The sequence below is a fragment of the Melanotaenia boesemani genome, chromosome 7 (assembly GCF_017639745.1).
Source record: "Melanotaenia boesemani isolate fMelBoe1 chromosome 7, fMelBoe1.pri, whole genome shotgun sequence".
NCBI lineage: Eukaryota > Metazoa > Chordata > Actinopteri > Atheriniformes > Melanotaeniidae > Melanotaenia > Melanotaenia boesemani.
The window spans coordinates 33,910,512-33,922,910 of NC_055688.1; the positions used below are offsets into that span (position 1 = coordinate 33,910,512).

The 12,399-nt window shown below is 40.3% G+C and overlaps 1 protein-coding gene and 1 long non-coding RNA gene across 2 annotated transcripts in view; both read left to right on the forward strand.

Moving 5' to 3' along the window:
- The first annotated feature begins 185 nt into the window (after positions 1 to 185).
- On the forward strand, positions 186 to 4,537 carry LOC121643600. The gene is made up of 5 exons (XR_006011131.1): positions 186 to 898; positions 1,165 to 1,296; positions 3,055 to 3,147; positions 3,520 to 3,582; positions 3,991 to 4,537. It is a non-coding gene; the product is annotated as an uncharacterized LOC121643600 (long non-coding RNA).
- A 427-nt stretch (positions 4,538 to 4,964) lies between these two features.
- Positions 4,965 to 12,399, forward strand: part of gpc3 (glypican 3) — a 266,165-nt gene continuing 258,730 nt past the window's right edge. Inside the window, exon 1 of the mRNA XM_041991058.1 lies at positions 4,965 to 5,404. Within this exon, the coding sequence (XP_041846992.1) occupies positions 5,248 to 5,404 (157 nt within the window). The 5' untranslated portion in view covers positions 4,965 to 5,247. The remainder of the gene's footprint in view (positions 5,405 to 12,399) is intronic.

Genomic DNA, 12,399 nt, shown 5'->3' on the forward strand with positions numbered 1-12,399 from the left:
TTATTAACATAAACTGTCCCTCCAAATAAACAATAAACTAAACTTCTTTTTTTTTCATCACATGTGCATGTGAGTCAGGTACAATGTGAAGGAATGAAACTATCCCACAGCATTATCCTCCCACCCCCATGTTTAACAGTAGGAACTGTGTTTCTTATGGTTGCAGGCCTCTACTCTTTCTCCCAAACAACATCCTCTTCTCTCATCAGACTTTACTAGATTTCACAAAACTCATTCCCCTGTTTGAAAATGGTCACAACTTTTTCCTAAATTCAAAGCCCACCACACCGTACAGGGATTCCCCTGAAAGCAAAATCTGGGGACCTAATAGGCATTTCTGTTGATTATCTTTTTCAAAGTCTTACATATCTTCTACTGAACATCAGGCCTCTCATATTGTGTCCTGATATTCTTACAAATTATGTCACCTCCTACCTTATTTGTTTATTTTTAGGGGTGATGGAGTTGTTGTGAGACACGTAACCATTGAAGTCTGAATGCAAAAGAATGTACAACCTACATTTATGCTGCAGGGTGAGATAAAATGGGATCTATCCCTGAAACTCCACCAATCACAACGCAATCAAGGCAGCATGAGAAAGTAGGTTAAAGTTGAATTGGAGAAGAAGGCCAGTAGCTGCAGTGCTTTCCCACAGCGAGGGGGGAGTGTCACCCTGCTCCGCCAAATGCTGCTCATCTCTTGCTGGTTTGGATCTCAGGAGCTAAAGCCATGTTTTGCAGCAACATTAGTTTTTGCACGTGCGTCAGGATGGGTGAGGGACGCTCCTGCAGGCAGTGGCAGAAGGCTGTGTGTGTGGGGGTTGGGTTTTTAGAGGGGTTACAGGTCACAAGCCTCATGGGCTTCCTTGACCAGCTCGACGCTAAATGGCGGAGCGAGGTGGGTCAATAAAACTATTCTCGTCTCGGCCTGTAAATGGAGTATTTATCTTTTTTTTAACGGGAATATGGCCCCGGAGGAGAGGTTTAAATCAAATTCAGATATCGACAAAAATACCTTGGTGTTTAAGAGATTTCTGGATGATATCCTGAAAAGAGTGGGTCGCCTGCGCTCCTGTCCCGTCCCCACCCCCACAAAGAGGAAAAACAACAAGAAAGATGCTCTCACAATTTCATGCATGACAAAACTTTTTGTTTGTGCCAAAGGGTTGAAAAGAGAGGGCTGCAAGAGACACAACATCTGCGGTGGAAGGTACGCAGCAAGAGCGGAGCCTTGTGCTTGATGGATGGCGTTCACATGGATCCATTCAATTGAAGAAAACTCAACACACTCCTCAGGTAGGGTGTGTGCAGCTTTTCTCTTTATTCCTGCATGGGCAGGACTTTTAAGTAAGTTTGTTTACGGTTTAGATAGTTTTGGCCATTAGAAAAGTTTTGTGAGGTGCTTTATCGCCTCATTGGACTGAATTGTACTTTAAAATGTTTTCTTGTGCTCTGATCTGTAGGTATATGGCTTTTTTCCGACAGTTGTATTTTTGAGCCAAACTTCAGCGACGTTTTCAGCGCATAGTAATCCATAATGAAGACATTCACCGTCGCAGCTGGTCGTGTTGGCGTTAATGAGCCCGTCTAACTTAATAAAAGCGGACGTAATAGCCGCTGGGTTCCATATTTTATTAATTGAGGCGGTGCGCGCGCGCGTTCATCATCATCGCGTCTCTCATTTGGCGCCACTTTGTGGCGGCAGAGCTCTTAGACCTTTCTGAACTAAATATGCGACCAAGCTCACTCTCTCCAGCTCACATTGATCAACTCGAAGAAAGTAGAACATGTTTTGAGTTCATGATTTGAAAATTGAGTCTTTTAAGTGCAACCTCCGGCCTCGTGCAGCGTCTGGACACTTCCCCAAACCTGCACTTTTATCAGGCAAAATATATTCCCTCAAATAAAACAAACGAAACTGACCGGGTAGAAAATGTACAAGATAAAAATCAACATTTCAAAAGCTCGCAAAATCAGCCTATTAATGACCCAAAATGTTGGATTTAGAGTTCAGAGTGTTGTAGGCCTAAAGAGCAGGGGCGGGTCTAGAAAAAGTTTTTATGGGGAGGAGGGGGCACACACCAAGGCAAGGCAAGGAAAATTAATTTGTATAGCACATTTCATGTACAAGACAATTCAAAGTGCTTTACATAAAACATTTTAGCAGGGTGCAGAGAGCAATACAAGTGCATTAATAATAATAATAAAAGGATTAAAAAGATTAAAAGAAATGCAATTAATGAAAAAAAAACAACAAAGATGCTAAAATAAAATAGATAAAATGCAAGAAATTAAAAGGGTAGCATGTAGATTTTAGGGAAATAAATAACTTACAACTAAAGTGGTCATCTAATTTAAAAAAACAAAGCAGATTTCGGATGCTGCTACTTTGTCTTTGTACTTCATCGATAACTAGAAAAACTTGCTTTGTGCCAAATCACATATTTTACACATTCTTCGTTAAACTTTGCACAGTTGTCAAATTTGGCTGTTTTATGTCGTAAGCATCCTCTTCATAAAATGTAAAGTTGGAACAGACAAGCTTTATTATCACCCATGTGGACAGCTGTTGAAACGATGCTGTATAAATTCTTTATTATGAAGAACGTGGTGTTGTGCAGCATTATATTAAAGTACATTACATGCTGCATTCATGTGCACTTGGGCATTTGAAGTTTACCCAGGTAAAGATCAGTTTACACTAAATATTTGGTAGAATTAGTCTATTTCCAAGGTGGCACATGGGAGTCAGTCAGGTTTTCATGTGGTTATAGTGGCACAATGTAAATGTTAGCACTTGTATAACTGATAGGAGTAACTTTCACAACTTAGTGTAATAATACAGACTAAACAGCCACCAAATTCATCTTAAATAGCCTGTTTTTTAATTGTTTTTATCTTGAAATGTCTTGGTTAATCTGCAGCTTTAATGATGTTCTGCATGAAGGGCAAATACCTTCACAACGCCACAACTTTCAAAGCATTTAATCAATCATCTTGCGTGATATATGGATCTTTCTATTTGTTTGTCACACCGGTTTTAATGTGTTTCAGATTCTCCTGGCTGGAAGCGACTTGTCTGGAAGAAGCGATCCACTTAATCAATTCCCTCTGACGTCTCCTACCTGTTACAGTCTTCCAGCTAAGGTGCATCTAGTGTAGTCAGTGAAGTAGCTCAGCATCTACTGCCCTAGTTGCTCCTTCTGGCTGGAGGGCTTGTCCTTTTTCAGAACTTTTACTTCATTTGCCCTGAACACCACTTTGATGCAAATCCTCAAGTTTATATTTTAAATGGAGTACATGTTGTGCTTTTTTCTGTCCATCAATTGTTTGGTTAAATACACACATAGAATAAAAATGCAGCTGTACAAAATTAAAGAACATTCTTTAAATATGATTCAGAATGTTTGTTCTCAGTGTATAAGTTTCTTTTTGTGACAGAAATTAAGTGGGATTTAACAGCACAGTTATAAGTGAAGAATGTTTGAATGTTAACGTTTGATTATTTTCTCCATGAAGGTGGATAGCTGTCATAATCAGGCTTTGTGACGTCCTACCTCGCAGGTTTCAAACTCCTTTAAAGTACGTGTTATTGACTTGGCAGTTCAAAAGTGCTCACAGTGCAAGTAGTAAATACAAACTACTGCAGTTTGCGCACTTCAGGCACTGCACGTCACCTCTCATGAAGCTGTTCTTTGCACTTGAAGGTTGAACAAAGCTGGGTTTACAGCGAGTTTTGTTGGTTTGCTCTCAGCTTATGCCAGTGTTTGCTGTGCAAATCCATGCAAAGCTCTCTGTACCTCAGATGCACGGGGTGTACTGTTTTTTTTTTTTTTTCTGTTCCAAGCTTTGAGGAACACTTGAAAGACTAGAAATGTCTGTCACTGCAGGCACAAGAGAGGAACAGTTTTTTTTCTAACTCTGGTGTGATGTTTGAAGTATGTTAACATGTATTTTGAAGCTGCCGTTTGTCTCCCTGCTTTCTTATAGATGACTTCATCATTTCAGCACATAACTGAAAGAAACTGCACAGCGTCTCTCTTTTGTCAGATGTTTTGAAGCAGCTGCACTATTTTGAGTAGAAATAGGAGGTCATGACACATAAAGGCAAATAGATCATATAAAGTGCAGGGATGTACAAAACATTCATACGCTTGCACACTTTCTTCATGCAGAAGTTTCAGTCCAGCTCAGAGGTTTTCTCAGATCTGAAGTCTGAAAAAAATTTAGTTTCCTGATAGGATCAAAATAAAATGTGTATATGAGTATAAACATGATGCATTAATGAACAAAAACAAATTTTTCTCTGATAACGGGTGCTAGGATAAGTCGCTCCTGTTTGCACGTAGACTGACCACTAGATGGCGCCACCTCAACTTCAATATCTCATTTAGGCTTTAACGTGTAGAATAAATGATGTTTGTAGTTTAAAGGGAAAAAGTAAACATGAAACCGTCTTTGCTCCTTTTTGGCTCAGTTTCTATGTTATTTGTGAATATATATATATATATATATATATATATATATATATATATATATATATATATATATATATATATAGTGTGTGTGTGTATGTATGTATATGTATATATATGTATGTGTGTGTGTGTATACATATATATATGTGTGTGTATGTATGCATATAATGTGTGTGTATGTTTCTATGATTTCTGCAGACTTTGTGGTTGAAAAATAAAATGACTTTAACAGTGCTGTTTATAGGTGTTTTTATGTTAAGCTCTGCAGCAGCACGAGCGTCTATTGTGTGAACTGTAACATATTCGTCTCGCGCCTTGTAACCCAGAGCTGCAAATCTAAAACACCTAGCACCGCACATTTCTGTCGTTACTGCCCGATTCATGTAGGGGGCTGGGATGATCAGCCCACATGTAGATTAATGGGAGCTCTTTATACACCAGGTTCAAGCCTCGGTGCGCGCTTTTCTAGTGCACGCGCACGTAGCCGGGTTCGTCCGTTTGAGAAAAGAGCTGTGATTCAGTCAGCGCCGCAAGTAAAGAAGGACTCTGAAGTTACCGGCGTCGGTGTAGCTTTCTGGATGAAGTGATGCGTTAATGAGGAGGGAAAGAAGAAATGATGCTGATCCGAGCCGAGCCGAGGTCTGCAGCTTCACCTCATCCGCGGAAAAGCGGGATCTCCCTCTAACTTTTCACGCGCTGAAGTTTTATCTCAGCTGTTTTTTACTGCTCAGTTATCCCCCGGAGGTTCCGCGAGCGCTGTTCGCCTGCCATGGTCGCTCCATCGGTCCACGGAGCGCTTTTCCTGTGCGCCTTCCTCCAGCTGTTTCCCCTTCCTGGCGGACAGGTGCCGGACTGCCAGGAAGTGCGCGCGGTGTTTCACTCCCTTCACCCCGGATCCAAGTGGGTCCCCGAGACACCGGTGTCAGGTAACAATCTGATGCTTTCTCTAGCATATCCTTTAGATCAAAGTGGGTTTACTTTCTGGTATTTTAGCACAGACTTTTAATCAACTCCTCAGTGAGAACCAACACACTCCATCCCTCCGGCTCAGCGTTTAACAGCCTGCGCAGAAAAAAAAATCTATCGCCCACATTGAACATCTCGTTAAAAATGCAGGTTGAATTGCGCTTACCTGCCATATAACAAGCTTACAAAATCAATGTGTTCTAGTATTGATCCAAACATGGAGACAAGTAACCTTTCCTCAGAGCTGACTGATTTGCTCGGTATGGAAGCTGAAAGGAGACGTGGACATCTTCCAGCAGCTGTTTATCGTCTCTCTGGATATTCAGCCAAGTTTGATGCCTCTTTCTCTCGACATGACGATGGAGTGGTCATGTGGAGGAAGAGTGATTAATAATCACGTCCAGACTGGTCTGTAGGCAGCCCTTTCTCTGCAGCATTGTCTTAGTATTTACATTAGTGAATCATGACCAAACTAAAGGCGGTTTTCTCAAAGATGGACTTGTTCTTGGGAGTTTTAATGACAGCCATAAAAGTGACTTCAGTAGCACCTCTGAGAGAATCCAGGTCCTTTTGCTTTCACAAATCTGTTACACAGCAGGCTGGTGCTCTGTGGAGCCTGTTGCTCCTGTATGTTCTGACTGTATGTTAATGGGGAAACTCTCATGAGGCTGAATCACAACCAGCTTCAAATGTTAATTGGGTGTTTTAGTGTCATGTCAGAATGGGGAAGCGCTCCAGGTTAACAGCTTTCTCTTCAGTCTCAGCATGCAATTCTTGCACACAACACTCCCACCTGATCCTAAGAGGTTTATAAAATTATTAAATGTTCAGTTGACATGAAAGACTGTAACACATCCTCAAATTCTACAAATCAAGAAAGCAGAAAGAAAGCAAGAAAGCAAGATGCACTTTGAAGCGTATTTTGTCATGCTCCCTCATGTAAGGTGCATGCAGCTCTATCCGCTGAGCCCTCCTTCTTCTGCACATCCATCTTTAATCACACATCTTCCACCCGAGAGTTTTATCTGCCATCCAAAGGGTGGGTGGGGGGCGAACGTTGCAGCAGGTCAAGAGAAATATTTAGCCTCCTGAAAAGCAGAGACAGAGTAGGTTCAGGCTGTGTGTGCAGTCTCAGCTGGACACCAGCAGTCACAGGTCAGGTAATCTGACTGTGAAAAAGTTCTCAGTAATATTTGCATAATCCCTCCCAACAAAGAGAAAAACTACAATAATTTCTTTGGGTCCTCAACCAACAGCAGTAAGTGTGTGTCAGCCCAACCAAGAGATGACACACTTCCTAAGATTAGCAGATTTTTCTATTTGTCCCACTACAAATCTTGTGAAAAGAAGTTGCATAAGACATTTTTAATTCTGCTTGTAGTGACGAGTCAGTGATCTGTCTCTCTTTTTATGTTCTGTTCATGAAATTAAGGAGTTTTGCTGTTCTCTTTTGGCCTCAGGTTAGTAAAGTAGGCGGGGCCTTGATCATATGATCTAACAGCAAACTACTGTGAATATACCGTAAAAAAAATTGTAATTGTAAACTAAATGTTCTCTGTTAAAAAAGAGTATTTCCAGTATGAAAATTGGATTAGCATCAAATGGGATCCTTTGCAACATAAAAGCATGAGCATAGAATAAATAAATGGGGCCACGGGGCACAGAGAAGCCCCCCCAACCCCACCATTAGACCCCACTCTTCCTACTAAGTAAGAAACCTCCCAGGCTAAATGTTTTCATTAACCAAGCCTACAGGCAGCTCTTGAGGACTTTAGGAGTGTTAGAGAACGTCATTCTTTCAGTCTTTTTGGTGCATTGTAAAACAAAACTAGACAACGCATATTTGAAATCGAAGTCTAGCAGAGATTAAAAAAAATAACAGAACCAAACCCCACAGATCCTGACAGTTTGTGAGTCTAAACAACTAAAACTTTCCTCACATTTCTAGTGATAAGTAGACAAAACTCTCCCAAAAAACTTCTATAAAAATCACAACCTAATATTTTTTTCCACTTTTTTGCTCAAATCTTTCAATCAACTGAAGTCGTAATCAAAACTACCAAACATGGAGATATTAAAGTTCTTTTAACTATTTTAATGCCAATTAGTTTAAACTGGTGTTTTACAACTTTTCTCTTTACTTGATGATCATCTTTGCTATTGATTACTTTTTTGCCCACTTTAGGCAATTTTGCCCTCGTCAGGGTTTGTTTGAATCATTTTAGGATTATTCTGTTTAATTTGAATGGTTTTCCTTTGTGTTAGTGTTACGTTTTGGAGCATTTTGAGTCTCTTTTACTACATTTTCTGTCTCATTTTAAGTGTTTTGTCTTTTTTTTCATTGTTTATCTCATATTTTGATCATTTATTTTACTCTTTTTAGTCATTCTCTGGCACTATGTAGTTATTTTCTGTTACTTTGTGGACATGGTATACTGATTTGCATCTTCTTGTTGCAATTTTGTCTATTTATGGTGATCTTCCATTTATTATATTATATTATTTATTCACTTTATTAAAACAGAATGAAGATTTCTCCCAGCTCAGACTGAAATATGGCACTGTTAACATTTCATTTATAATATATCCCTTTTATTAATTTATACTGACTAAGTTTGAATCACGGTTACCACTTTGTTCCAAATTGTTCTCAAGTTTGGTGAAAATGTGGCGAATACATGTGAAACTGAGACCTCGTCACGCAGTCTAATGTAACACGACTTTGATTAAATTAACTGGGGATTGTTTAAGGAGGCTAGCTGTGATCTGACAGGGAGAAGTGTCACTTTCTGTGAGTGTGTACGTGTGCGATGAGGGAAAAAAGTGAAGTGGCCTGCATCAATAAGGAGCATTGTGTGGAGGAGGTGGCTGATTCAGAGAATTGTCTGCAGGAAGCACAACAGAATTCTAATAATGCTGCATGTGGTGCCGGGGGCAAAAGTCCAAAAAACAAAAGTTTCTCTCCACCAGTGTGGTTCAAAAGAAGCGAGTGCAGAGAAACGGCATCACAGCGGAGATGGGAAGAAACAAAATCCGACTCAGCTGTGGGAGTTGTACCACGCACGTCTTTTGTTGTGACTGTTGCGGTGGGTGTTTGGAGCAGCTGAAGGTGAAATGGAGGCTGGGTGTCAGTTCACTCCGTCGTGTCATGGTATGCGTGCAGGAGGCGGACAAGCAGCACAGAACAAATACCCCCGGACACGAGCGTGAAAGTAGCTCCATGAGTGTCAGCTGTGGTTTAGATGGGAGGATGTGCTGGATCTGTGACAGCAGCAGCAGACCTGATTCATGAGATGAGGAGCAGATACTCATGAAATGGAAGAGTGCTACTAGTTTGCTGGAGGCTGAGCTGACAGCTGCCACTTATTTCAGCAGGAAATCCTGCACAGCGATGCTACAAAAGACTTTAGACATGGTTGAATAGCCAAAAAGTGATCCCCCTTCCCCCCCTACAGTTATTTATATTTTTCCCCTCTAGCCCGGAGTCATAATAAAATGTAAGACATGTCCAAAACGTGGAAGTGCCACAATGCACGTGCAGAAAGTGTGATTATTTTTTTATCACTGGATATATTAAGAAGACATGATAACAACCAGTAACCATTAGGGATGTAACAACACACCGATCTACATCAATATATCAATTCAATGATCAGCAATATCAAAGGAAGCACTGAAGCTCCTTTAATAAAGGTTTAGGTAGCTTCATAGCCTCATTTCACTCAGTTTTTGAACCTAAGGAGAAAAAAGACTGTTTGTCCTTTCTTTTGTTCTTGGATGGATGGCAAAAGAAAAGAGGTTCAATTTTCAGTAATTACACTGCAAAAGAGAGAAAAAAGGTATTAAACTGGCAGCACATTACCTACAATTATCTACTAACAAAACAAGCTTTTTTTAACCAAGAAAGAAAAAGGCTAAAATTCAATATATTCAATAATTATTTCTAGTTTTGTACTTCTCAGCAGTTTTACAGTTCAGTTATTTAAAGTTTCAAGCATTAACTTCCTCAATAAAATGTAGGATATTTTATTTAAAAAGAAAAGAAAACTATATTCTCTTTATTTTAGATGTTTAATTGTATATAAAATTATGAAGATGTGTTTTTCTTTTTCTAAATAAACTGAGCAACTGGAAAACAAACGGCCCTGCTGACTGACAGACACCAAACACGACGATGAGCTGGATTAATCTGGCCTGAAGTCCCGGATCTTTCGTCTAACTAAACATTGACTCCATCTCTTCCTTTAATGAAAGCTCGTGCTGTTTTCTCCATCATCATTTGTGCGCATTTAAAAAAAGAAACAGGGAAAAAAAGGTCTTTTTCACATTCATGCCTCCAGCTTTCAACTAGTTGCTTCTTCAAATGACTAAAAGTAGAACAGAGAACAAAGCTCTAAAAATACTTAAAACAACGGTTAATACCCAGTAGCAAATGGTATTATTATTCCTTAGGTTGGATGTAAATTGCTCTAAATCTTAGTTTCACTTATTGTCACTACAAATTGACAAGGGCTTGTTTTGCCCTGCAGAGGTAGCCATTGATTCCCATGTTTCCACCCCGCACTGATAGCTGCTGTATAATTTATTCTCACAATGAAGAGCTTTTAGCATATTCTATATCTTAATACAACTTGTTTTTCCCCCATGGTCTCATCATTAAACTTGCATAGCGATGGCTTTCTAATTGGTGCTGGGGAAACTTAGAAACTGTATTTGTGTCTGCCTCCGTTCTCAAGACTTGGAAGTCCCCGAGCTTGTTAAAGATGTGAGTAGAGAGACTTCTCTGTGTTTACTTAGGACTGTCAAGCTCTTTCCAGCACTTTGGGATGGTTGGATGATGCTGTGTTTTTAAAAGGCCCTGAAAGACCTCAAGATTCGTGTGGTCAGCTGCTGTTCCGCATGTGAAGTTGTTAGCCTCTTTAAAGAGTATTGATTGAAAGCATGTAATAATTCAGAGGTGTCACCTTGAACTGAGGTTGCATGCTGGGGGAAATTTACATGCAAATTGCTCCTTGCCTTACATCGTGTCCTTCTTCGTTTTGTTTAAGAGACTTGGTCATCAGAATGCACACACACACAAATAAAAAAGAAGACTAAGAGATGACAGGCTGATAGAAAAATTGCTCCCGATGCCTGGAAGCTATTTAAGCTCAAGGTGGGGAAACGTGAAACAAGCTCAAAACAAAACTGCAGGGATGACAGGGAATTTAAAAAGAAAAAAAAATGGAGAAGAAATAAAGCTGAGCCTTAAGCAAAGAGGAGAAGGAGGAAACTTATTCCCACCTGGTCTGTCAGTCACAACTAAGGCTTTATATTTAGCTGGTGTGATTTTATTATTTGTGTAACTCTGCTGGGAATCACTTCTCTCACTGCTGTGGAACTTGTGTAATGAAACACATTTATCATCAGCAAAACGACAAACGTGCAGATGAAACTGTTTTGCTGGTAATTGTTGCCGAATCCCTGCCTCTGCTCCGGCCATGCTCACCTCACGTACGCCTCTCCTGAAAACTTAATAATTTTACTCCTGCAGTCTGAAATGAACTTGATCTTATCTGTCAGGAGTCTTTTGTCGGTATTGATTTAAGATATTAAGCCTGCCAGTGTGCATACAAAAGGTGCTGCGAGACAGCTTTATTGCCTCTTTGGCTCATTAGACCTTAAACCCTGATGGGTGTCAGCAGCAAGCCGGGAGTTTGCAGAAGTTGTCCTCTGTTTGATTCCACCGTTATTAATTATCAAGGCTGCCACTCTGCCACATCTCCTGCCAGCTGTTTGCATTGTTACAGTCTGTCTATGAGCATCCGGTGTTTGAAGATCTCACAGAGACAAAGCCTCACACCAAAGGGGAGATTCACTTTTCTCCGTCGAGTGTCTTTCCTGACATATTCACAATCTAACCCCCCAACCCCTTTTCAAATTAATTGCTATTTATCCTCTGCTCTCGAGCAGAGGCTTGCAGACGTTTGTTTACCACGCCATCAATCAGGCCCTTGTCAGTGAAGTCTCAAGAGCAGATCCTGCAAACGACTCCTCAACGCATCTTTGCATGTTACGACTGCAGCATCCACTGATCTGTCAGCAGCCATGTGGGACAGAAAGGCTGAGAGGAGGAGGGATTTTCACAGGAACTCCTCTTTGTATTTAACAATTGCATGCTTGTGCCCTATTTATGTCTGTGTGTGCATCATTCTAAAGGGAAGATTTGGGTATTGGGAGGAAACTAACAGCTTGTTTATTGAAAATTTGTGCCGTTTTCTCTGTAGAAGAATCTTTCTGTAAAATCCATGAGTCTGAGCAAGAGTGAAATTTCTCTTTCCAAATTTTAGAATAGATTAGATACTTTCTGCATTTTCTGCTGCACATCAAGAAGGTGACATTGAATAGAAGCATTGAACAAAAGAAGAAAAAATATGTCCTTTCGAGCATCATCACAGAAGAAACGGTTCACTCTTTGTTCCAGCTGCAGCAGCTGAGGTCCTGTTTCTACCCTTGATCAGCCCAGTCTCACATCACAATGCTGCACAGCTATGTTGTCCTCAGTGTAAAACACTTTTACAATAAAGGCTCTAAATCCAATGCTTTGAAGCATGGGTAAACAAAATCAGAGGGTCTCAAAGGATGTTCTTTTTCAGCAAAGGAATTCTGTCTGAAGCTATCTGATGATGGAAGTAAACCATGAGTGAAAAATAAAAGTAAGTCCTGAAATAATAAAGAATATTAGTGGTAACAGAAAGTAACTGAGATGGAAACTATATCAGGATTGAAAATGTGCAAAGTCTGCAAACGTGATGGCATCACCAGGACACCAGCCTCTGGCTCCTGGATGAAAGTCCTGTGACTCAGACAGTGAGTCACTAATGTGGGCGGACTTTTTTTCTAATCACAAACAGGACTCTAACTTAACACCTGCCAACCACTTGTCTGGTTTGGCAGGTGATGAATGAAGCATCAT